Here is a 27,420-nt window from a genome sequence, read left to right on the forward strand (position 1 = left end):
CCAGACTTCGGTCTATTCATATATTATGGGGCTGAAACACCATGGCTATGCGGCGATGCCCAGGGCTGAAGAGACGCTTGCGAGCTATCTCTCCCCTGAGTCTGCATCGTCGCTTAAATCCCTGACATTACCCACCAAGCCATTAAGAACCACTTCAGCGCTGGTGGGTAAAGTGTATTCAGCAGCAGGTCAGGCCGCGGCATGTCTTCATTCCATATCTATTTTCCAGTCATACCAGGCTGACCTGTTAAGGGACATTGATGAATGTGGGGAAGCTAGCATCAACATAATCAGAGAGCTACGTCGCGCTACAGATCTATCTCTCCGGGCCACCAAGGAGACCGCCAAGTCAGTTGGGTGGTCTATGGCAGCCCTGGTGGCCTCATTACACGATGCCCACTTCTCTTCAGTGCCCTGAGGGGGTGTTCTGCCAACCCCGCCACGTTGTGTGCTTCGGGCCGCAGCGGTCTCCAGCGATCCAAGGAGGAGGGTCGCAGAGCAGTCAGGCTGGTTGTTACCTGCCGGTTCACCTATTCAGGGCATCGACATGACTGTTTGACAAACACCAGAGGCCAGTCTCGAGAGACTGTTTCCCTTAGTAGATTCTTTGACAGTGTGGAAACTTCAGCCAAATGTTTTTCTATGTGTCCTACAAACAGTAGAAAAGGATTACAGAATTCAGTTCGGGTCTCGCCCGCCCAGATTCAATGGGGTGTTACCAACAGTGGTTCATCCCGAGCAGGCTCTGGTCATGGAACAGGAAGTGAAGTCTCTTCGGCAAAAGGAGGCTATAGAAAGGGTTCCTCCTCCCAGCAGAGAATCTGGATTTTACAGCAGGTACTTTATAGTTCCAAAAAAGGATTGGATCCAATTTTACACCTGCGCCATCTAAATTGCTGCTTAAAGAAGCTTAAATTCAAAATGCTCACTTTAAAGCAGATCGTGTCGCAAATCAGGTCCTAAGACGATAGATCTGAACGCATGATTTGAACGCATGCTTCCACGTCTCAATCCTTCCATAACACAGGAAGTTTCTGAGGTTTGCTTTCGGGGGCAAAGCATACCAATATCGAGTACTTCCTTTCAGCCAAGGTTTATCACCCTGCACCTTCACAAAATGTGTGGATGCTCAACTGCGACTCCAGGGCATTTGCGTATTAAATTACAATTGACGATTGGTTGATTCTAGCTCAATCAGAGCACATGGCGGTTCAACATCGAGATGTTGTTCTAGAACATATGAAGAAGTTTGGGTTAAGGCTTAACGGCAAGAAAAGTGTGCTGCTTCCAGCTCAGAGAAACACCTTTCTGGGCGTAGTTTGGGACACGACGATCATGCAGGTACGTCTTTCTCCTGTTCGTATAGCTTCGATTCTCTCAGCTGTAAATGGTATAAAACTAGGCCAGTCACTCACTGTCAAACAGTTTCAAAGGCTATTGGGGCTTATACCAGCAACGTCCAATGTAATACCTTTTGTCCTGTTGTACATGAGACCCCTGCAGTGGTTATTCCAAAACCAAAGGGTTCTCCCCGAGGGGAAACCCACTCCGCATAATCAAGGTCACGAGGTGATGCCCACATGCCTTGGATATGGGAAAAACTAGGTTTTTTTCCATAGGACCCATGCTTGGGCCTCCTTGTCGTCACGTAATGATAATGACGGATGCTTCTCTCACGGGTTGGGGGGCGATCATGAGTAGTCGCTTTGCTCAAGGTCTGTGGCAGGGCCATCAGCTTTCTTGGCACATAAATTGTCTGGAGATGATGGCTGTGTTTCTAGCGCTCAAACACTTCCTCCCAGACCTGAGAGGCCATCATGTGCTTGTTCGAAAAGACAACACATCGGTGGGCTCTTACGTAAACCATCAGGGGTGTCTGCGGTCCCGCCACCTATACAAACTGGCTCACCAGATCCTCCTGTGGGCCCAAGGGAAACTGCTTTCTCTCAGGGCAGCTTATATCGCGGGTCATCAAAACCAGGGAGCAGTGGCAGAGGTCGAGGCCCGGGGAATGGAGACTCCTCCTGAGGTGGTGGGCTCCTGTGGGAGAAATTCGGTCAAGCGGAAGTGGATCTGTTTGCCTGTCTAGGGACAACACATTGTCCCATGTGGTTCTCCCTCATGCATCCGGCGCGGCTTGGGCTGGATGCCATGGAACAGACATGGCCGAGGCTACATCTGTACGCATTTACCCCGATCACTCTGCTCCCGGGAGTTCTGGAGAGGGTTTGCCAGAACGGGGCCCGTCTGTTGCTAGTAGCCCCTTATTGGCCGGTCCGAGTTTGGTTCTCGGACCTGGTATCTCTCCTCGACGGCTCTCCCCTCGAGATTCCATTTAGGAGGGACCTGTTGTCCCAAGTGATGGGCACAATCTTTCACCCTGGTCTGGAGTTATGGAAACTGTGGACCTGGCTCCTGAGGGGGCACAGCTCATAGATTCAGGTCTCTCAACCAAGGTTGTTGAGACCATACTTCAATCCAGAGCTCCCTCCACGAGGAAACTGTACGCCCTAAAATGGAGAGTCTTCACTTTATAATACAGAGAACGTCAGCAAGACCCCTGTATCTGCCCTGTTGGTACAGTTCTGGAATTTCTGCAAGAGTGTTTCTCTGCAGGTCTATCCCCATCTACTTTGAAAGTTTATGTGGCGTCTATAGCAACATTCCACACTCCTCTGGGTGGGTTATCTTTGGGGGATATACTTTGGTTACACGTTTCCTTCGTGTTACTTTGAGGCTGAGACCTGCACAGGCTCAGACAACTAGAGCACCGGCATGGGACTTCGCTATTGTGAGGCTGAGACAACTAGAGCACCGGCATGAGACTTAGCTATTATGTTGGGAGGCCTTACGGCAGCTACCTTTGAGCCCATTGAAGAGGTTCCATAAAAATTCCTCACTCTAAAGACTGTCTTCCTCCTTGCTATATCGTCTCTCAAAGGAATTGGAGACCTACAGGCCCTTTAGGTAGCTCCATCATGCCAGGAGTTTCCCCTGAGTAAGTCCGATCAGTTATTCGTCTGTTTTGGGTCACCCAGGAAGGGGTGCCCAGCATCCAAGCAGAGGATGAGTAAGTGGGTAGTCGAGGCTATCTGACTTGCATACGAGTCGGCCGGTCAGAAGCTTTCCTTAATGACATCTGTGATGCGGCAAGCTGGTCCTCTCCACTCCAAGTTCCAGAGTTCTCTTGCCCTAGTGTGCTAGTGTGACTCACACATACAGGCACTTGTTAGTACGGCGTGTCGTAGATCTTTCCTAAAACTAACTATCTGGGTTGTCTCCAATCGACATTCCCTTTCTATTCTATACGTCTATCTGGGTTGTCTCCAATCAACATTCCCTGGGTTGTCTCCAATCGACATTCCCTAACGTAGTCTACCTCTTTAATCTAACTCACCTGCTGCGCAGCAGAAAATGACAGACAGACTTCAGCAAATGTCCTTTGAGTTCTTTATTTCGGCCGGGAGAGTACTCGAGCAATTCTCAGAGAATCTCACCCAAGCAAAAGAATACATCAGGTTTTATAGGACAAAGACAGACACATCAAAATAAAATCAGCGTGACTAACATGTCATCTTCTATCAATATGATTGGTTCAATTGGTAAAGCAAGCCCCTCCCTTCTTTACCCTCTGTTACTGGCATAAGCAACATCATCAAAAAACATTGTAAAGGGTTAACAGTCAGTTGATTACTCAATATATATCATGACATAATACAGGCTAAAAACAAAAGGTTAGTAAGACCTGACCTAAAAGAAGACCTGACCTTATTTTGTTAGACCTAGAAGAGGAAGTTAGGTAAATGTTGTCATAATGTTAGACCCAAAGGAGAAGTCAGGTTAAAAGTTTAACAGGTTGAATTAAGGTTAGAAGTTTAACACAGGTTAGATCTAAAAAAAAAGTAGTTTACTATCTTATTTAATAAAAATCCACCACAGGCGGTATGGGGCTCCAAAAGAGTTTCGATGCAGCTTGAATTCCCTTAAAAGGGAATGTCTCAGGTTACATATGTAACCCTGGTTCCCTAAAGAGGGAAGGAGACGCTGCGTCACCCTGCCATACTCCCTGCATGCCTGTGAGCGCCGTGCTTCAGCCTATCAGAAGCTAGCGCGGTTTGATTGGGTATGCTTTATAGTTTCCTCGTCGATGACGTCACCTGCCTATGCCGTTCCGTCATGCCATTGGTCTGATTTCACACGTGTTTCACGACGTAACAAACAGTGTCTCGACCAGTTCGAGTTCCCTCTTCAGGGAACCAGGGTTACATATGTAATCTGAGACGTTCTCTAGTCATGTCCACTGATTTCAGACTCTTTTTATTGCCTTTCTACTGCATAGACAGTCAAGTTTTATTAAAAGTACATCATGCCATCATTGAATAATCCCTTTAAGACCCATAACTGTAACTATAACATTAACTATAATGATAAATATAATGATAGCTATAACCATAAGTAAAATAACTATAATGGTAACGTTAAATATAATAATAATTATAATAACTATAACCTACATTTGTTCTTGTTCCAGAAGTGTTTCACTCAGATATATGTCACAATAGGGAAGAAATTACCAGCACAGCTTCCCTTTCATGAAGACTTAAAACGTGAAATTCTGATGTAGAAGAAATGTAGGCCTAGTATTTTCTTGTTATCAGAACTCACGACCAGCTGCCTGTAGTTTCGCACTCTGGATGCTGGACTGCAGATGAAAGATCCTTCGGTTCTTCGAGTCTTTAGGGTTTCAACTTTGACCCTGGGTGTCAAACAGCCTCTCACAGTCTCCATGGCAACTGCTCTACAGTTGCCAGAGCAACAACAGTTTGCTGCTATGGCAACAGTAGTCACCCACCGCCTCTCTCCTGTTTCCGCTCATGTTTTCACGCGCGCGTCGCTCTGTTGTTCGCGTCCCCCCACCCGTCTGTCTCTCCCGCGCGAGCCGAGAGAGAGAGAGAGAGAGAGAGAGAGAGGGGAGAGGAAGCTCGACAGGCGGAGGGAGAGACAGGGGAGGGTGGGGGGGATTCAGCGCGTCTGTCGCCCTTCAGTCCTGACATGGACTGCCTGTGTATAGTGACCACTAAGGTAAGACCGCTGCAGCCCGCGCGCGCGCGCGCGTGTGTGTGTGTCTGTGTGTGCGATGTGTCTAAATACTGCAGCCCGCGACCAGCGCCGCTGTCGTCTCGAGCTCTCGTCTCATTTATACAGCTGTGTGTGTGTGTGTCTGTGTGTGTGTGTGTGTGTGTGTTTGTGTGTATGCGGAGCATCTCATCTCACTTTATATAACACACAGTGTATGTGTGTGGGAGTTGTGCTGGTCTGCAAACTGTTTCTGCTCTCTGAAGAGCAAGCAGGTGTGTGAGCAGTTTAATTTGTGTGTTCAGTATTACTGGTGATTTTCACCTGTGTGTGAGTGAGTGAGTGAGTGAGTAAGTGTGCGTGTGTGAGAGAGAGAGTGTGTGTGAGTGAGTAAGTAAGTGTGAGTGTGACTGTGAGTAAGTGTGTGTCACTGAGTGAGTGAGTGAGAGTGAGTGTGTGTGTGTGTGTGTGTGTGTGTGTGAGAGAGAGAGAGTGTGTGTGTGTGTGAGAGAGAGAGTGTGTGTGTGTGTGTGTATGTGTGAGTGTCAGTCAGTATGTGTGAGTGAGTATGTGTGTGTGTGTGTGTGTGTGTGTGTGTGAGAGTGAGTGAGTGAGTGAGAGTGAGTGAGTGTGTGTGTGTGTGTGTGTGTGTGTGTGAGAGAGAGAGTGTGTGTGTGTGTGTGTGTGTATGAGTGTGAGTCTGTGTGTGAGTATGTGTGAGTAAGTGTCAGTCAGTATGTGTGTGTGTGTGTGAGTGAGTGAGTGTGTGTGTGTGTGTGAGTGAGTGAGTGTGTGTGTGAGTGTGTGTATGAGATAGAGAGAGTGTATGTGAGTATGTGTGTGTGTGTGTATAAAAACATTGACAGCCAATCAGAATCCATCCTTCTATAAAGAGGTCGAGCATTCAAAGTGACAGACGACAAAACTGCAGCGCTTATAATAAACAGAATGATATTGTTAGTTATTATAGTTATCGGTATAGTTATTGTTATACACTGCGGCGCGCTTCGAATAAACAGAACGATATCGTCCGCTGGTGTGGACACCGATATAGTTATCGTTCTTGTTGTGAAGTGTAAACAAGCCACAACTGAACGCCCTCAGCGAATGTACACTTCCAAAAGTGAGCATTTCCCAGTTATGATGTAAGTCCCACCCCTAGACCATTATCATTAGTAGAACTCTAGCTTTTGCTGTTCTTTTTGGAACATTTCCCAAAACTGAATCTCCTCAAGGACACATGCAGCTTTAGCCGATGCTCATGGTGTCGGTGTGTTCTTTACTGAGTGCAGTTGTGGCTTCACTGGTCTGTGCTGCATGTCTCCTGGTTTGATGGTAAATGAACCTTCATGAGGATCCAGCAGGGGGAGCAGCAGATCTCAGTGTGTGATGATGAGCATCATGTAGTTGGTTGTACAGTGTGTTTATGGGCAAGCGTTCCTAAAATCTGGTGTCAGTCTTGATCGTGTGGATCTGCTCCTGCAGCTTGATCTGACCAGATCTCACAGATATTGAAGCGCAGTGTGTTTGTTTGCCTCTAGTGTGAGTTTATGTAAGAACTTCCACCGTTCCACCAGATCTCAGCTCACCACAGGTATTCATTGGCTCTTAGTCTGTTAACTGTCCAGGTAGTTTTTTTGTTTTGTTGCCTTTTTAGTAATCATCCTTAATTAGGTATCAATTGAAAGCTTAAACACGCAAAATTCATCATGTGAAAACCATTTTAAAATTGGACAGTGAATTGCCATGGAAACAATACTTTTAAAACATTTTAGTGGCTCAATTTTTGTTGATTTCAACTCCAAATTTGGAACACAACTTGGTTAGACATACAGCTTTCATTCTCTAGCAGTTATAGCCCAAATTATTTTTCATATATATATTTAACAGGTTAAAGCGATAGTTCACCCAAAACCGAACCTTATGCCATCATTTACTTATTTACAAACCTGTATGACTTCTGTTTCGTTGAACACTAAAGAAGATATTTTGAGAATTATCTGAGTGTTTTTTTGCTCTCCATATAATGAAAAGCTTCCTCTGTAGGCAGCATACGGAGGCCCGTCCGAGTCCAAAGAGATGCTTCATCTGATAGATGTGTTCTGTGATATCCCACTATCCTGTGCATCTGCTGCTCAGTTTGTGCATAAAAGTCTGCTTTTATTTCATCTATAGCAAGACATTAGTAATGTAGAAATGAAATGTTGGCTTAGTTTTCAGCAAAACTCTCTGTTTAGTTGTACATTATTAGAGCCTCAGAAGTTACTCAGAAGCCTCAGAAGGGCTACTATGGTACCATAGGCCTACTACAGGGGTCGGCAAGTAACTTTGGCCGCGGGCCAATATTTTTTTTAGCCAGTAGATGGCGGGCCAGCTACACAGAGTAGGCCTATGGATACAAATTAAATACTCTTATATAGGCCTATAATCGCGGAATATGATGGGTCCGTCACCGTCCGTGGATCATTCGTTCAATCGTTTTTTCAAATTAAAACCAAAAATAAAAAGGTGAAAAACGACTTGTTTTTCCATTATTTCCTGAACTAAAATGAAAAAAACGAATAACGACGGGTTTTCTGATTTTCTGATTGTGCTCAGATCAAAAATAGAAAAAATTAATTACTGGATTAGACAAATTTTAATTTTGATTTTTAATTTAACACCTTAGGCATATCAAGGAAATCATTTTAAACAGATCAAGTACTATTGTGGTAACAGATTACAGCCATTTTAATAAAGGTGTGAATAGCAATCATGCCTCATTCGCTTACAGTCCGTACGTACACACATACACACCTAAGGTTTAAGGAGGTCTGCGCGGGACTGTTTTTTTCCCGTCCCGTTCCCACAAGGTTCTATTCAGCAACCGCTTAAAATACACTCTGTGTTCACCCGCTTTATTTCCCGACCTGATGGGTATGCAAAATTTAGATCTCGTTTCCATAATCTCACATTCAAATGTCTCTAACGGAAAGAAGGAGATTAAGTAGCCTATAATAATTATAAATGCTATACAAAAATTGTGTTCGTGTAAATATAAATATTAGGCTATTTTAACATTGTACTGTCAGCAGAGAAAAAAAATGCCACAGAAAAAAATTTATGAAATATAAATAACATAAATTAAATAGGACAAAGCCTATCACTCAAATTTCTAAGCAACATAAACGAAAATCATATTGCCCTACTGACAAATGAAGTAGGCTATTTTCTGCCGAACTATTTCAAACATCCTTGCAAAAAAAGAATGTTGTTGACTGACAATGGTTTCAGTACCAAACAGCTCCTCAGAGCTAGGTGTACAGGTGGTCAGAATTAAGTGCGGATACGCTGTCAAAAGATGTCGGGAGTGGGCTATTGTCAGTCTGACCGCCCGCTCCGTCCAAAGTACACAAGAGTTCTGATCGCTACCGTCTTTTGACGCGCGAATGGACACAAAGTGGTCAAGCGTATAACTAGACGCGGCAGGCGCGAATTTGACGCGCTATTCGCGTCCGGTGTGAACACAGAGTTATACTTAAATGTAATCCCGTGCCGCATGATTCCCTATGGGCGTTTCACACAGTATGTGGTGGTGAAATCGCCACGCGACTACGGCTTTTCTCAAGTAGTGGAAGAATTTTGTGCAGCATTTAGGACTTCCAAAATAATCCGGCGGGCCAGAAAATATTGCTGGCGGGCCAGTTTTGGCCCGCGGGCCGCTAGTTGTCGTTCCCTGGCCTACTATGATATTAGACTACATAGCCTACATATGTAGTACATAACTACATTATAATAAAAGATAATGCATTTCAAACCTGAACCAAATATATTTTTATTCCAAAAAAAAAAGATTCAAGATCAACAGTCTGTCATTAGTCTTTAGTCTGCCACAAAAAACAACAACATTAAAATCATGAACTGAAATGTCATTGTGGGAAGAAAAAAAACTAAATGACTGTTGTAACAGTGCATAAATCAGACCTTTCAGGCTATAGCCTAACGCTAATAAGCCTTACGCCAAAATTATTAATACAACTACATTGTCGGTCATTAAATAAGAAAACTAAATAACTGTGTAGATGATTTGCTTTGTGTGACCCGACCTCAGACATTAGGCCGAAGTATTTTTTTGCACACAGTGCCGCGATCAATCACTCCTTTATGACTGGCTGGCAGAGACGTTTTTGCTTTTTAGCGGTGTGTTGGGGTTCCGGTACACCAGCCATGTCAACGAAACAAATGAATGAAAATGATCTTATCAATGCATTTCTAAATTCGCGCCTACAGCATCTTTGTAGAACTTCAAAAAAAGAAACAAAAAAGGTGGGGGCTGCAGGACAACTCAACCTCCACGGACAGCTTTTAATGTTTTATCAGACAATTACTATTCAGGATTTTGCTTTAGTATAATTTTCAGGACAATTAGGGCCGGGACATATTCGGGATTCGGGACAACAGCTTAGATTTCGGGACTGTCATGAATTTTTTGGGACGTCTGGTCACCCTACTCTGTCCTACAGGCAGTCTGGGGATCTCTGATCACGGTCTGGTTCATCTTATACCGACCTACAAGCAGAAACTGAAATCAGCTAAAACTGTAGTTCAGACTGTAAAGAGATGGACTAATGAAGCAAAGCTGGATTTACAAGCCTGCTTCGAGTGCACTTTCTGTGAGAATATGTGCATTCCTAGCTGGACTCATTGAACTTACAACAATCACAAACCATGGTTCACTGCAAAACTCAGACAACTTCGTCAGGCCAGAGAAGATGCCTACAGGGATGGGGACAGAGTCTTGTTTAAGCGGGCCAAATAACACACTGACAAAGGAGATCAGAGTGGCTAAGAGGTACTATTCTGAAAAAGCTGAGAAACTAGTTTTCAGCCAATGACCCTGCATCAATGTGGAAAGTCTTGAAAGACATTACTACCTACAAGACACCATCCCCCAGCACTGTGACCTGAATGAGTTTTATTGCAGGTTTGAAAAACCTTGTCTCACACACCCCACACCCGTTCGGACCTTCTCTCCATACACCCATCCACACCTCCAGATCAACCACTCTCCCCCTCCTACACTTCAGGTCTGTGTCCTGTGCTGTCCAGTTGGCCTTCATCTTCACAAACCTTCAACAGATCACTGGAGCTGTGCGAAGGTCCTTCCTGCTTCAAACGCTCCACCATCATCACCATCCCAAAGAAACCCACAATAACAGGACTGACTGAATGACTACAGACCTGTTGCTTTGACATCTGTGGTCATGAACTCATCTGAAACACTGATGTTGGCCTCCCTGAAGGACATCACTGGACCCTTGCTGGATCCTCTTCAGTTTGCCTACAGAGTGAACAGGTCTATGGATGTTGCGGTCAACATTGGACTACACTACATCTTGTAACATCTGGACAAACCAGGGACTTATTTGAGGATCCTGTTTGTGTACTTCAGCTCGGCCATCAACACCACCATCTCAAACCTCCTCCTGCCCAAACTAACCCAGCTCTCTCGTCCATCTGTCAGTGGATCTCCAGCTTCCTCACAGATGGGCAGCAGTGAGTGAGGCGGGGAAACTCTCACTCAGCACCCACGTGATCAGCACTGGCAGCCCCCAGGGGTGCTCTCTCTCACCACTGCTCTTTCCCTCTACACCAACGACTACTCCTCCACAGACCCCTCTGTCAAGCTCCTGAAGTTAGCAAACAACACTATACTCATACTCATCCAGAACGGTGACGAGTCTGCTTACAGACAGGAGGTTAAAGAGCTGGCTTTCTGGTGCAGTCATAACAACCTGGAGCTTAACACGCTCAAAATACTGGAGACGATCTTGGACTTTAGGAGAAACCCCCCCAGCATTATTCCCACAGCACTGCGGCTTCAGTGATTCATTCAGGTTCCTGGGCACCCCATCTCTCAGGACCTGAAGTGGGACACTCACATAGACTCCATAGTGAACCAAATGAGGAAGTTCAACCTGCCACAGGAGCTGCTGATGCAGTTCTCCTCTGCAGATCCTCTCCTCTGCACTTCTATAAGTGTATGGTTTGGCTCAGCTACCAAATCAGACCTCAGAAGACTAAAGAGGATAGTCCGAACTGCTGAGTCATCTTCATTCATTTATATAGCGCTTTTAACAATGTAGACTGTTCCAAAGCAGCTTTACATTGATAATAGGGAATTAAAGTAAAGTGTTTTGGCTTTATAGCAGCTCTAGAATAAAGAATCACTGGTGAATCTGAGTGAATCACTGGTACACCCCTCACCCCTCACCACTCTCCAAGATCTGTACTCATCCAGAGTGAGTAAAAGTGCTGGCAAAATCCCTCTGGACCCCTCACACTCAGGCCACTTCCTCTTTGAGCTGTTGCCGTCTGGTCGGCACCACAGAGCCCTGAGCACCAGAACGACCAGGCAGAAGAACAGTTTCTTCTCATGAACATTAACAGTTAATTTTAGTAACTCATGAACATTAACAGTTAATAAATAGAACACTATTTATACTCATATTTATTTAGTGTAACAGAAGTCACTGATGGCAAGTTTGCGGAACCCAACAGCAGTTTATTACAATAATCCAAAGTGAGCAAAACAAACAGAGACTTGACTTGACTTGACTAACATAAACATGGAACTCACCAACAATGGTTAAAACATCAATATTAGACAAAGACGCATGTCAAACAGGAGAGCTTAAATACACAGACTACTAATGACTAGACAAGACACACCTGTGAACATAATCAAGACAATTACCCAATGACAACATGGGACACATGACAAGGGGAGCACATGTCAAAACCAGGAGCATGACAATGGGAAAACATCAAACAAAACCCAAAACTAGACGTGATATTTAGCACACCATACCTCTTATTCACATTCCCTTACATTTGTACATAACACACCTGTACATACACATATTTTCTATTGTCTATTTTGTCTATTGTGTATTTGTTATATGTTTATGCTGCTGTTGGTTATTGCTGCTGCTGCTTTAGAGCAAGTACAGGACTTGCTACTGCCTGTTCATAGACGACACGCTGCTGTGAGTGACTGAGACATGCTGCTGCTGAGCGATATAGCACAATTACCCATAGCAGATCTATACAGGTGGAGCTGTGGGAGGTGGAGGGGTTCTGAAGCACTCATGAGTTACCTGTAGCAGATCTATACAGGTGGAGCTGGGGGAGGTGGAGGGGTTCTGAAGCGCTCATGAGTTACCCGTAGCAGATCTATACAGGTGGAGCTGGGGGAGGTGGAGGGTTCTGAAGCGCTCATGAGTTACCCGTAGCAGATCTATACAGGTGGAGCTGGGGGAGGTGGAGGGTTCTGAAGCGCTCATGAGTTACCCGTAGCAGATCTATACAGGTGGAGCTGGGGGAGGTGGAGGGTTCTGAAGCGCTCATGAGTTACCCGTAGCAGATCTATACAGATGGAGCTGGGGGAGGTGGAGGGTTTCTGAAGCGCTCATGAGTTACCCGTAGCAGATCTATACAGGTGGAGCTGGGGGAGGTGGAGGGGTTCTGAAGCGCTGAAGCTACAGCAAATGCTGACCAGTATTTGAAGGTTGAGCAGCAAGCTCATTGGCTGGTGATACAGCAGGAACCAATCAGCTGTGCCCTATAGAGAATGATGTGATTGCGAGCAGATCGAGTTAAGGACCGATCAGCCTGAGCCATCTAGAGTTTCATGACAGAACTTTGTCTTTGTCTTGAGGTAAATAGACTCAGAAGACTCTGTGTGTGAACATAAATGTTTTTAGGATCAGGATCAGCTAATCAGTTGTGTCGTTTTAAAGGTGAATTGGGTATTTCTGCATCATTAGTGTCACTAAGTTGAACTGCAATAATGCTGATTGAAACATGTTTCCTGATCACTCAATTCACACACTTCATTGGTCAGTAAACAAATAGCCCCGCCCCTAAACCCACATGATTGGCTGTGTCAGAAGTTAACATGACGCATGCTCAATCAAATCTTCTGAAAGCTTCACAGCGTTTCACTCTTCAGGAATCAAATTAACACAACACTAACTAGGTGGTTTAGTGCTGCAGAGTTCAGCTTAAATCCTGCAGTTACACACACACACACACACACACACACACACACTAACACATTCATAAATCTGAAGATCGTCATTTGTTTCTCTTTCATCTTTATTTCTGTGTTCCTGGTGATGTCAGTTGCTATGCAACCATGCTATCAGAGCCAGTTTCCATGGCGACCGGACTAGCATCGTGCATTGAATGAGAGAGAGAGCGAGCGTGGGAAACACACACACACACACACACACACACACACACACACACACACACACACACACACACACACATTTGAGAGAGTTTATGATGGTTATGAACTTTATATTCATATTCAGGTGATTCTGGTGTGTTTCTGCTCTCAGGAATAATATTATTAGTGGAACAGATTAACAGATTGATGTTGTAGTGTGTGTGTGTTGCATCTCATGAACGCTTGTATGTACACAGAATGCATGAAAGCAGCGTGTTGAGGGTCTGATTGGAGTGTCGTCCCTCTTTGATGACATCATCTTCATCAGCTCTGCAGTGGGCGCTGAGTGGAATACTGAGCAGCTCTGTGTCGCCCCCGTCTGACCGGTCACAAAAGTGTGTGTGTGAGAGAGTGAGTGAGTGAGTGAGTGAGTGTGTGTGTGTGTGTGTGTGTGTGTGAGTGTGTGTGTGTGTGTGTGCGAGAGAGAGAGAGAGTGTGTGTGTGTGTGTGTGTGAGTGTGTGTGTGTGTGTGTGTGTGAGAGAGAGAGAGAGAGTGAGTGTGTGTGTGTGTGAGAGTGTGTGTGTGTGTGAGAGAGAGAGAGAGAGAGAGAGAGAGAGAGAGAGAGAGAGAGTGTGTGTGTGTGTGTGTGTGTGTGTGTGTGTGTGTGAGAAAGAGAGAGAGTGTGTTTCATATTTGAAAAGCAAAATTATTGTTTTATAAAATGCAGGAAGCCATTGTTTTGTGACAGGAAGTCCATCTAACAGGAAGTGATGTCAGAGAAGGACCCTGTCCTTCATTTGATGTGTTTTTGACAGATTAGTGCAAATGTTTTCAGGTCATTCAGACGGGTAATATTATTATAATTCTATTATATCTACAATTTTATTTTTTATATTTTATTATATTTTTATTTTTACTATTTTTAGTGTATATTTTATTTATTATATTTATGTATTCAAGCTATTACATTTTCTTAATTGTTACTGTTTAGAATCGTTACCTTCAAACTTTCTTTTTTTTTTTTATTGAAAGTATTTTTTACATAAAAAAAACATGTTAAACCAACATGAATATAAATATAACATTAAAATTAGATTGCATATTAAATATTAGGTAAGGGCTTTATATTGTTATTGATGAGCTGAGCTCAGTACACTCGTGCCTTTATGATTTTGATTATTAAATGATCAGATGTTATATTTGTCAGTATCTGGGGTGTGTTTTAAACACCACTGATGCAGGAATGCTTTTACTTCACGGTTATGTAAATGTAAAGTAATTCACACACACAGTGTATTTTTGTCTACTAGAGTAACAGAAGCCTTCAGATCAAACCGATTCTAAGATCACAGAAAGCACAAGATCACGATATTCATACAAATATTACAAAATGTGACCATGGATTTGAAAGGTGACTCTTGACGGTGTTTATTTATTGAGTGTCTGTCGTTTATGTCCGTTTCAATCAGAAACACGCTAAAGGCCTGTTCACACTAACAATGACAACTATAATAACTACTGTATAATGATAACTATAATGATAACTATAACAATAATTATAATGATAATTATAATAACTAGGGATGCACCGATACCACTTTTTCCAGAATGAGTCCGATACCGATACTTTCATTTTTGGTACTTGCCGATACTGATACCGTATAACCGAAACCTGTATTTTCACTGCATTTATCATTTTTAGATGTATTGGCAGAGAAACCAAAAGAATATAAATCATATTAGTTGGCTTAATTTGTTCATCAAATAAATATTTCCTTCAGTTGTTTACATGCTTAATTAAGCCTGCTAAAATGCATTGAATGAGCTTCTGTTACTTTCACTTTTCATTCTATTGCTCTATCATATTTTATCTTTCATTTAATAGCACAGCACATGTTTAGAGCAGCTCCAGCAGGGCTCAGCGCTGAGGATCGGGTCAGCGGTTCAGATGTTTAGACACCAGTGAAATATCAATTCTTTATTCCAATTTTGAAACTACAACAAAAACTACAGCAATTAATCAAATGTGAAGAAAAAAAAACACTGCATATTCATTACTGAATAAATTAAATATAGATGGATATTTTTGTAAAGTTACAAAAGCTAGCCTATTTACTCAAGAGCAGTGAGTGATTTATTTGTGCTTTGTTTGATTAACATTAAAACACAGCAGCAGGTTTATAAAAGACTGCTGCCCCTTTAAGACCGAACACACCGACCCCATTTAAATATACTGTCTATGTTCACTTGAGTTCGTCAGTACAAGACAATTCAATTCAGTATTCGCGCACTGAGACACTGGTTTTCGGGGCGCGCGCTTTGAATGTTTGCGTTCAACTTCTTGAATTTCACACGTCCTGTAATAATGTAGGGAATCACTCGTTATACATCAATCAGGTAATTCATGTTTTACTTACATATACGATTTAGTTTTAATCCAAATAACACGTGCTGGGTGAACGATCAGCAATCAAGAGCATTCAACAGTGCTCTCTCTCTCTCTCTCTCTCTCTCTATAATAATAAGCTACATCATGGTTTTACTTTCTTGGCCATTAACATCCGACTGAACTACAAACTTTCCACTGACGTCTGTAAAAAAAGTGATGCGCTCGACCAGCTCGCGGGTCTGTGCCGCTGCGCGCTCAATCCACTGCGCGTTTTTCTCTTATCAGCTCGCGCACCAGAGCTATGTGTTACTATATTTTGTTTAATATTCCACTAATAAGATACATTTACTTCATAGACATCCTTTTTTTTATCCCCATTATACCCTCTGTTGTCCGTGTTTCTTTGTCTGGACACAAGTATACAAACGTTTTTTTTAAATGCTTTAAATGCTCCAGCTCTTTATAGCAGGATGGATTCTGATCAGCTGTCAATGTTTTTATCGTTCATCAGCTGGAAAAATTGTTCTGAAAGTGATTCCAAAGTCGTTATAGTTGCGGTGTGGACTTCACTATTCTTTTACATTTAGAAAGATTTTTCTATCGTTAACTATCGTTATCTTTAAACACGCACGCTCTCCTGTGTCCCTGCAGAAGTACCGTTACCATGATGAGGAGACTCCGCCCCTGCAGCACAGCCCCGCCCACCTGACTGCAGAGAAGTCTGCAGAGATGCTCCACCTCAGTGACGCTGGCCACGCCCACATCGACGGTATCCACGGTTACACGCCCCAGATGCACATGTCCCCTGCCAAGGTAAGAGTCCTGCTCATGATGGGAGTGTGTTAGCATCTTCTTTCTTACAGTCGGTGGTTGAGCTGTGGTATGATTGGTCCTCGGGGGCCCGGCGAGATCGGTTTTATTTTATTCAGAAATTCTGTGTTTAAAAGTTAAATTAATTGTTAATAATAAAAAAGCGTCTAATCAATGGAATTCATAAAACTTTAACGACTGAAATTCAGGCCTGTTAGCTGTTGTCAGGACACTGGACAGATCCAGTGAATAAGCAGCTGAGGCTGGTCAACTAACTTAGTTAACCCATAGTTGAGTGAATATGACCCGTCTCTCTCTCTCTCTCTCTCTCTCTCTCTCTCTCTCAGACCCGTCTGTCCTCATGTGTGTCTCGTCTCTCCAGTCTAACTGTTCTGCCCTTTATCTCAAATGCCTTGCTTGAGTATGCAGTCAGATAATGTCTCCCAAAGACAACAGACTCAGGGATTGTTTCCCAGGTTTACTGCTGCCCAAGGAATAACACAATACAAAAATACAGAATCCTAAATGTATAGAGTCAATTACATGTTTGCATAAGCACAACAAAGGCTTTTACATCGCATATAGTTAGCATCAACTATATCAGAAACAGATTCACGAAACAAAGAAAAGTAAATTTACATCTGGTATATAAGATATAACAATTAATTATGTATAGGAATTATAATATAGAAACATCTACATACCGAAAGTGCCTTCAAAACAACTTAAATAAAGGAGCAATAGTAGCCATGACCGCATGCTCTTCCTTGCTGCTGGGCTCACATTTGTGATGTCATCATATAAGTACTTAACAATATTATATGCAATACCCAACTTTGAACAGAAGGGGTCGCTTTACTACAACTTTTATATTGAATAAATGCAGAATTTTCATATAGAACAGCACACTCCCCATCTGGTATTCAGGGAATACCAAACCTTTTTACTTGAGTTTAAACATGAACGGTCTATTCCAAATCTTCATGGAGGAGGAGTACTATCTCATTAATAGGTCTCAGAAACAGTTTGGGTCCATCTTTCCCAATGATTTTTACTTGTACTTTTCGAACTCGCCCATCTTGGCTGGGGTAAGCTTCCGTTATGATGCCCAGGGGCCAATCGTTCCATTTTGACTAAGAGTCCTTGAGCAGAACTATGCATCCTTTGGAAACGTTGGGCTGTTGGTGTTGCCATTTTCGTCGATGTTGTAGGGTTGAAAGGTACTGTTTACGCCGTCTGTCCCAGAAAGTGTTTGCAAGGCTTTGCACAGTACGCCACTGTTGTTTGTACAGATCAGGCTTTCCAAAGTCCCCAGGTGGAACTGAGCTAGGACCAGTCTTTTGGGTAAGTAATGTGGCAGGTGTTAGGATGAAAGGATCTGTTGGATCAGTAGACACAGGTATCAGTGGTCTGTTGTTTATAATGGCAGTAACTTTAGCCATGAAGGTGGAGAGTACCTCGTGTGTGAGTTTAGAGGATGCCATCTGAAGAAACATGAAGTCCAAAATCCTGCGAGCAATGCCAATCATCCTTCCCATGCACCACCCATGTGCGACGAATGCGGAGGGTTGAAAGTCCATATGCAGCCGTGATCTGACAGGAATTGTTTCACCACCTTTTCATCAACATTGGAAGAAATTTGCAGGTCTTTACAAGCTCCAATGACATTGGTCCCTCTATCAGAGCGAATCCGTTTCACTGGCCCCCGGATTGCCAGAAACCTCCTTAAAGCATTAATAAAACTGGAGGTATCTAGGGCCTCGATCACTTCTATATGAATGGCTCTGACACTTAGACATGTGAATAGAACCACCCATCTTTTGCATTCTGCACAGCCGCCTCTTGTCCTACGAGCAGATACTGACCAGGGGCCAAACACATCTAGTCCCACATGTGTGAAGGGAGGCTCTATGCTGAGCCTGTCGGCAGGCAGATCTGCCATCTTTTGAGTCTTGCAGCCCCTCCTGAGTCTGCAGCGTACAACACAGGAATGGATGAGACCGTTCACACGTCTTTTGCCTCCTATTATCCAGTAGCCGGCAGATCTTATCGCTCCCTCTGTGAAGTGACGACCCTGATGATGCGTTTGCTCATGAAAGTGTTGTTTTAGAAGTAATGCTACATGGTTCCTACCCGGTTTGATGAGGGGTCCCTTTTCTTCAGAACCTAGATCTGCTTTGACCAGACGACCTCCGACCCTCAACAGTCCGCTTTGTTCAATGAAGGGATCTAGTTTTCGAAGTGTGCTAGTTTTGGGAAGTGGTTCGTTCCGTTTGAGGCACTGCAACTCGTCAGCAAAAGTTTCCTGTTGTACTGCTCGTATGAAAACTTCTGTACTCTGAAGTATTGTGTCAGCACTAAGAGGAAGTTTGCAACAGTGCCATCCTTTGCATGCCTGAGGGGTGTCGATTTGACCCTGCTTATAAGAGCGTGCAATATGAATCAGCTTTCCAACAGCTCAGATCAGGTGGCTCCAGTCCGAAAAGCGTTCAGAGTGACTTGAGACAGTGGTATGCAACACTGTTACTTGTGGACGAACTTCTGAATCTCGATCAGGATCAACAAGTGCGAAGGGTTCTCCAGGGAAAGTCTCTGTTTTTGGATGATGCAAGAATTCTGGTCCACTGAACCAGATAGTGATCTGCAATTTGGTTGGAGCTATTGGTCATGTTGCAACATCAGCTGGATTATGCTCTTACCTCACATAATGCCATTGTTTTGGATTAGTGCTTGTCCGGATTCTCTGTACACGATTGCTTACATAGACATGAAATATACGTTTCTCGTTGTAGATCCTGATGTGGTTCCTGTCTGCAGATTGAACTTTAAAGCTTGGGTGTTTGGTTTGATATTAATCTTAAATTTGATAAGCAGATAAGTACTGTGATTAAGTCGTGTTTTTATCATCTTAGTCTTCTGTCAAAGGTGAAGCCATTTCTTTCCCTTAAGAAATTCGAAACGGTCATGCATGCTTTTGTTACATCTCGACTGGACTATTGTAACTCATTGTACATCGGTGCTCCACAGGCTTGTGTTTCACGTCTACAGTTGCTTCAGAATGCAGCGGCTCGGCTTCTTTACGGGAAGCGTAAATATGAAAATGTCACGCCGATCTTGATCTCACTACATTGGCTGCCGGTCAAATATAGAATTGATTTTAAAATTCTATTGTTTGTTTTTAAATCCATTCATAATGAGGCACCACAGTATTTGTCAGACCTGCTACACCCTTACGCTCAGTCAAGGTCACTTAGATCAGCTAATTCTGGTCTATTGCAAGTTCCGAGGACTAGATTAAAAAATAGAGGAGATCGTGCCTTCTCTGCCATCGGCCCTAAATTATGGAATAGTCTCCCGGTCCATATCAGAATTGCCCCAACTCTATTGACCTTTAAGTCTACTCTTAAGACTTGTTTCTTTTCTTTGGCGTTTAATATATCTTGACTCACTGTTTTATGATTTTACTTTCGTGTGTTATACCCATTCTACAACTGGTGTTTGTAAAATGTAAAATGTTTATTCTTACATTTTATCATTACTAGTCTTTTTATTATTTTCTTTTTTCTCTTTGTGTGTACAGCACTTTGGTCAACTTCGGTTGTTTTTAAATTGTGCTTTATAAATAAACATTGTATTGTATTGTATTGTAAAGCAGTGGGACATTTGTTGTATATTTACCATGAAGGCAACAGGCTCTTTGCGAAACCGCATGAGGACACCGAGGAGACTGTTGTTGAGGTCAGGACCCATCAAGAGAACCTTGTTCAGTGATGCACCTTTGCATTGAGCGCTCGAGTCAAAGACCACTCGGATCCGGGATGGCTTTTTTGGATGGTACACGGCAAAACAAGGTAGATACCAACTCTGTTCATTGGGGCCAACTGAAGGAGTTATTTCTGCATGATCATTTTGGAATAGCCTCTCCATGAAGGCTACAAAGTCTTTTTTCATCTCAGATCGAAGATGAAAAGATCGGAAAAGATCTTCTGAAAGATCTTCCTGAAAGATCGGAGAAGTGAATTGAAGCGTTCCACAGCTTGTGGACGATTGTTTGGCAGATATTGCCTTGGTTGTTTCAATGGGAGTGGGGCAAACCATTCATTTTCCTTGTCTTTATAGACTTCTCTGTCCATGTTCTGCAGAAAGAGTCTGTCCTCAACAGACAGAGCTGTTCTCTCATCATCTTTTGTTCTCTGAAATACATCCCATTTTGCTAGTCTTTGAGTCCTCTCCTTGATAAGGGACTTGGTGAGTGACTCGCTTTGGGATCTATCCTTTACAGCAGGGCTATTCTATTAGCTTCATTCGAGGGCCGGATTATCAAATGTAAAAGTTGAGGTGGGCCGGTGGGTTGGTTTGGGGGTTTAGCTTATTTATTGAAACATAACAGTTACCCTAAAAAAGTGTGGTATTTACTTGGAAATGTGGTACCCAACAGTATGCAGATATATAAAACCATAATAAATAAAAACTTGATAATATACAGCTGTGTACAACTATTTTCCTTGGAACAAATAAATAAATTATACAAACCTAGCTGTTGGTGAGAAATAATAATTATTTTATTTATAATTGTTATGCTTAAATGAAAATATTCTGACAGTGAGACTTGATAACCACAGGCTACTCACTCCCACTGTATAAAAAATGCCTAAACACAAGTTAAAAACTATACGCACCTTTACAAAGAAACTGACATAATTTCATAACAAACATTAAAGGGATACTTCACCTCTGGAAAGATTAATGTGTATTTAAAATGGGTCATTTATGTAGAAGAAATGTGAAATTATTTTTTGAATTTGGAGCTTTCTAGACTGAGAAAAAAGTCAGAAAATTTTGGCTTATGTGGATGAAAGACAACAACTCCCAGAATGCACTTGCTTCGCTGCCCGGGATTTCGAGATCACACAAAATGTCGGAGATTCGGCTTTTGCGTTCTACAGTCGCCATTCATTTTGTTTACCGTGGCGAGCAGGACGAGACTGAGGGCCGTGGGAGAACGATGAGAGGCTGGTGGCGTGATTACTAGTGGACTAGGTCCCGCTTTTATGAAATTATTTGGCCCGCCCCAGCCCGCCCCGCACCACTGTATCTATTTTTACAACCCGCCCCGCCCCGCACCCGCCATCATTAAATAGACATACTAGGCATTGTAATGTAAATGAAAACAGCCTTTATTTCAGCCTGAAAGTGCTTGGAAACATCGCCATGTAAACTGGCAATAACAGACGATTCTGAATATGAACCATAAATCAGGTCATATTAATAAGATAATGATTTAAACATTTTCAATATTTACAATGCAGTGTTTGTATTCATCTAATTCATCATTCACCTTTTTTTCTTTTAATTATGTAAAATCCCGACCTCAATTTCTCCCGCACCTCATCTTCCATCTTCACTTTTATTTCTCCGTCTTTGTTGTTGTGGCTGGCGGGGGAGCTGCTTGGCGCGAGCTGCTTTGCGCGAGCTGTGTCACGTGACGCCAAAGGTTTGGGGAAATCACGCAAGTTGCATTGCTACGGCCTTATCAAAGAACCTACTAAAATATGATTAGATTGATATTCCCAAATATTTAATATAGGCTGGACATTGCATGCAACATATATGGATTTTTATTTTATTTTGTTTTTAATGACCCGCCCCAACCCGCCCCGCAAATAAAGTGAAAATTTCTTTACCCGCCCCAACCCGTTATGAGACGACCCGCGCATCACTAGTGATTACCTATGAGCAGGACGCGCTGCAGTCAAAGACGCACCGTCTGTGAGACGCACCGGTCTCGTAGGCTATCTCTCACGGAGGAGTGGGAATTTTCTTAGCAATGTTAAAACTCACATCAACCGATCACTTGTTTAGCGTTCATGTAAACACTACATTCAGATTCACCAATCGGAATGAATTCAGTTAGATTGAAACAAAAGGTGTGCATGTAAACAATGAATGGCGACTGCAGAAAGCAAAAGCCGAATCCCGGACATTTTGGATGATCTCGACGGCCGAACATAGTAGAAAAAAAGGGATGGTAACCCCTACTACTCAGCTTTCTCCACAGAACAAGAGCCTGCTAGCTTAGCTTCCAAAGAAAGACGGCTGACACTATGTGTACATTCTGTGAGTGAGATCCCACCCTCTATGGGCGGGTTGAGAACATGTGGAACAGCCCCTACTACTGGCTGTAGTCTTTAGCTTCTGGCCAAAAAATCCTCCGATGACGCAAAATGGCGATTTTTGCGTCATCGGAGGATTTTTTCCAAACAAAAAATACATAAATCTCTCATCTCAGGGGGATATGAGGGTAGAAAGCACGATAATTCGAAAATACTAGAGGTTTTCTACTAATACAAAGCTTAATGCTAAATCCTGAAGTATCCCTTTAATTATATATTCCTCTACCCACCTAAATCTAATGCAATATAAATCACTATATTTACTATTATACTATATAATATTATAGTAAATATATATATTTACTATATTTATTTATTACTACATAGTATTCAATATAAATATTGCACATTTCTGCCCAACCCATGGTAAATTACTACAGTACTTTCATGGAAAATGTTTGTAAGGGTGATTAGGGGATTTAAAGTCTTCTAATTCCGTTCATGCCACAATGTTTCTCCTGCTTTCCTCATCAGTCTTGTTGGGAATGTTGAGGCTGTTTCATCCGATTTAATACTAGTTAAATCATCGAGTGATTTGTGGTTTGTAACAGAGAGGTTTCTGTCGAACTGAAACGCTTCCCACTGGCTGTCGCAACGCTGTTTAATAATAGTGTCCGGGACCGGGAGTAAATGCAACTCCGTGCTGGGCCGTGCTGAAACAACTAGTGGAACAATTGAAAACAGCGCTCTTTGTTGTTACTGTACTGACCGAGAAACCGCTTCAGATGATTCAGTGACGGAGCGGTCCGAATGAATCCGAATAGTTTTAGACCGTTATGCAAGCGCGTTTAGAAAGAATCGAACCAAAAGAATGAATCTTTCACGAATGATTGGTATCGCTGGTTCAGTCGACATAAATTCGGGACACATATAATAACTGCTGAAATATTCGCACGTAAAACGTTTCTCAGGTCAATCGGAGCGAATATCAAACTAAATTAGCCGCACCGCCAGGAAAAGAGGAGGAGGGAGGTTGGTGCCGTCGTGCCGGATGGAGATGATTGGCGGGCCGCATTTGGCCCGCGGGCCGCCAGTTGAATAGCCCTGCTTTACAGTGTAGTTGTTAGGACATGGGTGAAAGTATGTAGACTGACTGTTCTCCATAATGTTGGTGTGATAAGTTTGGATGAAAGTCGGTTTATGAACTTTCCCGAGGCACATGTCTCCAATGATTACCCACCCGGAGTCCAACTTTTGCGCAAAGGGAGCATTTGATGGCCCATTCACTTGCTTATGGGCTTTGTGGACTCTGATCATATCTTTGCCTAACAGGAGAAGAATGGGAACATGATGATCGAGCTCTGGAATGTACCTTGCAAGATGTTTTAGGTTCCTGTGGTTACTAACTACTTCTGGAGTGGAGATTTCAGAGCGATTGTCTGGAATTTCGTTACACTCAAGTAGCACTGGTAGGATAAGACTAAGCTTCCATCTAAGGTTTCCACTTAAAAGCCTCGTGCTAGCCTGCCTTCTGTTTCGACTGTGCCTGCGCATGTTTTGAGAGTGTGGGCTACGTTACACTCTGTTATGCCAAACAGATCGAAGAATTCTGATCTTGCGAGTGATCTGTTGCTTTGATCATCTAGTATCACACACGTTTTGACTGCCTTTTCTGGGTGGCCTTCAGGAAATACTTTCACAAGACATACCTTGGAGCATGAGTGTGGAAGTTGACTGTCTCCACATACCTCTGTACAAGCTGAGGAAACCTCAGATTCCACAGGTACGTCCTCACTCACTTCGTGATCCTCCGATGTCAGGAATTGTGGTTCTTTCATCCATGGTGCTGGGCCTGGATGGAGCCATGGGGGTAACGCTGCCACATTCTGAACACTTAACATCCTGATCACAGTTCTTTGCCATGTGGAATATGGAGCTGCAACATTTAAAGCATATGCCTTGTTGTTTGATCAATGACTTTCTCTCTTCCATAGGTTTCATCTTGAATCCTCTACATCTGAACAGAGGGTGAGGCTTATTGTGTAGAAAGCACTGTTTTGCTGGATTTACCTTATTTTTGAGTTCACTGGCAGCTGATGAATTCTCAGAGGAGACCTGTGTCTTTTGTGTGATGACAGCTCTGGGAAAAACAGATTTGTTTAACTGTCTGTTTGGTTTGCGAGTTTCGTCCTGTACAGCTGTAAGAAAGAAACTTGGATCGTTGTGCATTTTAGCTTGCTGACACACAAAGTCTACTAAGAACTTGAAGGGTGGAAAGGAAACTCTGCAGTCCTCTTTGTACTTAGATCCCACCGTGAGCCACTTCTCTTGTAAGCTGAATGGCAATTTCTGAATTATCGGATTTACTCCCCGTGGTGTGTCTAGATAGGAAAGACCCATTAGATCACCATCCTGCTTAGCTGCTTGGATGTCCATGAGCAAATCTCCCAGCTCGCGCAGTCTGTGACTGTCTCTGTTTGCTATTTTTGGGAAGCTCTCCAGTTTAGCAAATAGAGCACTTTCTACCATTTCCGGTGAGCCATATGTTTCATAAATGTCTGTCCCAAATCAGAGTGAGCCCTTGTAACGGATGGTTAATGTGCACAGCTCTGATCTGTCTTGCATGCTCAGCTGACTCACACCCCAGCCATTTTACTAGCAAATCCATCTCCTCGCTAGGTGAGAGGTTAAGGTCTTTAGTGGCATTTATGAAGGATGCCCTCCATGCTCTGAAAGTATCTGGATGTTTGTTAAACTGCGTAAGGCCGGTAGACACTAATTCACGTCTTGCGATAAACTTGACGACATCAGACATTTGATTATTTGCATACAGATTACCTTGATACTGTCCAGCTTGTAAAGGTGTAGCTGACTGAGTCTGATAATAGCCGAGTGGCACGCTTCTGTCTCCGCTCCTTTCCTCACTGCCTGGAAATGGTGCAGATCGTGGGTGGTGCCCATCGTGAGGTGACTTGAAGTATGCCTCATGCTGAGCCGGGCATGTAAACTGTACATCCTTGGATTGCGAAATGGTAGGGTACTGCACACACTCTGCATCGACAGGCTGAGACTTGGGTGGTATGGCATAAAAACCACACTAGCCCTCCTGCTGCAAGTAGGATTCAGTAGTCTGTGGTTTTTGCACTTCTGAAACGTTTATGCCTCCGTTATCATAAAACGGCCCATCCAGCACTGGCATTTGTGAATCTATAGCACTATCCACTATCCTGTTGTATCCTCTATAGGTAGGTCTATTACACTCGAATTCCCTCTACTTTCTTGCTCTGCAGCTGTTTCTAAAGCCTCTGCTTTTGCTTGAATGGCTGCAGCTCTTTTTAGCAGCCTTAAAGTCTCTAGTGATGCCTCAAGCGGTTATGGCTGATGAGCCTCATGAGCGCCGTGACAAACATGATGCATTAGATGCTTGCCTCTGTGATCTAGACTTGGAGCTTGACTTAGACATCGTAGGAGGAAGATCACCTTATGGGCTAGCTTGCTCCCCGCCATGGAGTTAGAAACTAGAAGTTGGTCACCAAAGGTTTTCGTTTTACTGTTCTCCCCTTTATCTCAAACGCCTTGCTTGAGTATGCAGTCAGATAACGCCTCCCAAAGACAACAGACATAGGGATTGTTTCCAAGGTTTACTGCTGCCCAAGGAATAACGTAAAAATGTAAAAAAAAACAAAATACAGAATCCTAAATGTACAGAGTCAATTACATGTTCGCATAAGCACAACAAAGGCTTTTACATTACATATAGTTAGCATCAACTATATCAGAAACAGATTGTGCAATTCACGAAACAAAGAAAACTAAATTTACATCTGGGATATAAGATATAACAATTAAATATGCATAGGAATGATAATATAGCAACATCTACATACCGAAAGTACCTTCAAAACAACTTAAATAAAGGAACAATAGTAGCCATGACCGCATGCTCTTCCTTGCTGCTGGGCTCACATTTGTGATGTCATCATATGAGGGGTCACTTTACTACAACTTTTATATAAAATAAATGCAGAATGTTCATATAGAACAGCACACTAACACTCTGAATGATTGATGTCTCACATTTCAGTCCAGTGTCGCGTCAGTCTCAGTTGTGTAACTACCCGTCCTCTCCTGTAACTAGTCCTGCTGTTGTGTGTGTTGCAGCCAGTGTTGCTCCCCAGTGGCCACGCGCCATACTACGCCACCTCCACTCTGGTAAGCTCATACTCTTACCATACTCTTACCATACTCTTACCATACTCTATAGTTGTCGACATCAGTGTGAGTCACAATCTACTTTTCTGCATTTTTTATGTATTCTAAGCCCATTGTCGAATAGGCTATTCCAGGGTGACACACAAGTTTTGAAAGTGCCCCATTATACTATTTTAAAAGTTCCTAATGTTGTTTTAGAGTTGTGAAACAACCACAGTTGTTTCAGGTTCTCATGCATCCAAGGTAAAAAAAAAAACAATTTAATTTTCTCATAATCTCCACTGCAGCATCAGCTCTTTCCTCTCAGTGTCTGAAACGCTTCGATAAAGATTTAGTCTCTCTAAACCCCGCCTCTCTGAGAGCTGCTCTGCTCTGGTTGGTCAGAAAGCAAATGCTCATTATCATATCTGAATCTCAGTGATCTGAAACTCTTGATCACAGTGATACGAACAGTAACGATGGCGTGGGTTTTACCGTATCAATCTCATCAAAGTGGATTTGCTTTGTCAGCAGAAACAGCGTCTTCTCGACACGAACAACACGAACCAAATCTTCCAGTCTCAGATAAACTACAGTGTTTGAGGGCGGAGCAAAGAGACGCTGT

General features: G+C 43.0%; 1 protein-coding gene across 4 annotated transcripts in view; it reads left to right on the plus strand.

The window, feature by feature from the left end:
- The window catches only part of dlg4b (discs, large homolog 4b), a 55,478-nt gene that overhangs the window by 3,347 nt on the left and 24,711 nt on the right, over positions 1-27,420 (plus strand). For 2 of the 4 annotated variants that reach the window (XM_084098112.1, XM_084098113.1), the window contains exons 4-5: positions 16,333-16,494; positions 26,766-26,816. In XM_084098112.1, coding sequence (XP_083954238.1) covers positions 16,333-16,494; positions 26,766-26,816 — 213 coding nt within the window. Of the gene's footprint in view, positions 1-5,026; positions 5,083-16,332; positions 16,495-26,765; positions 26,817-27,420 lie in introns of those variants that run through there. The other 2 variants (XM_084098115.1, XM_084098114.1) reach the window with 2 other exon arrangements.

This window comes from Abramis brama (assembly GCF_963993115.1).
Source record: "Abramis brama genome assembly, chromosome: 22".
In the NCBI taxonomy this organism is placed as follows: Eukaryota; Metazoa; Chordata; class Actinopteri; order Cypriniformes; family Leuciscidae; genus Abramis; species Abramis brama.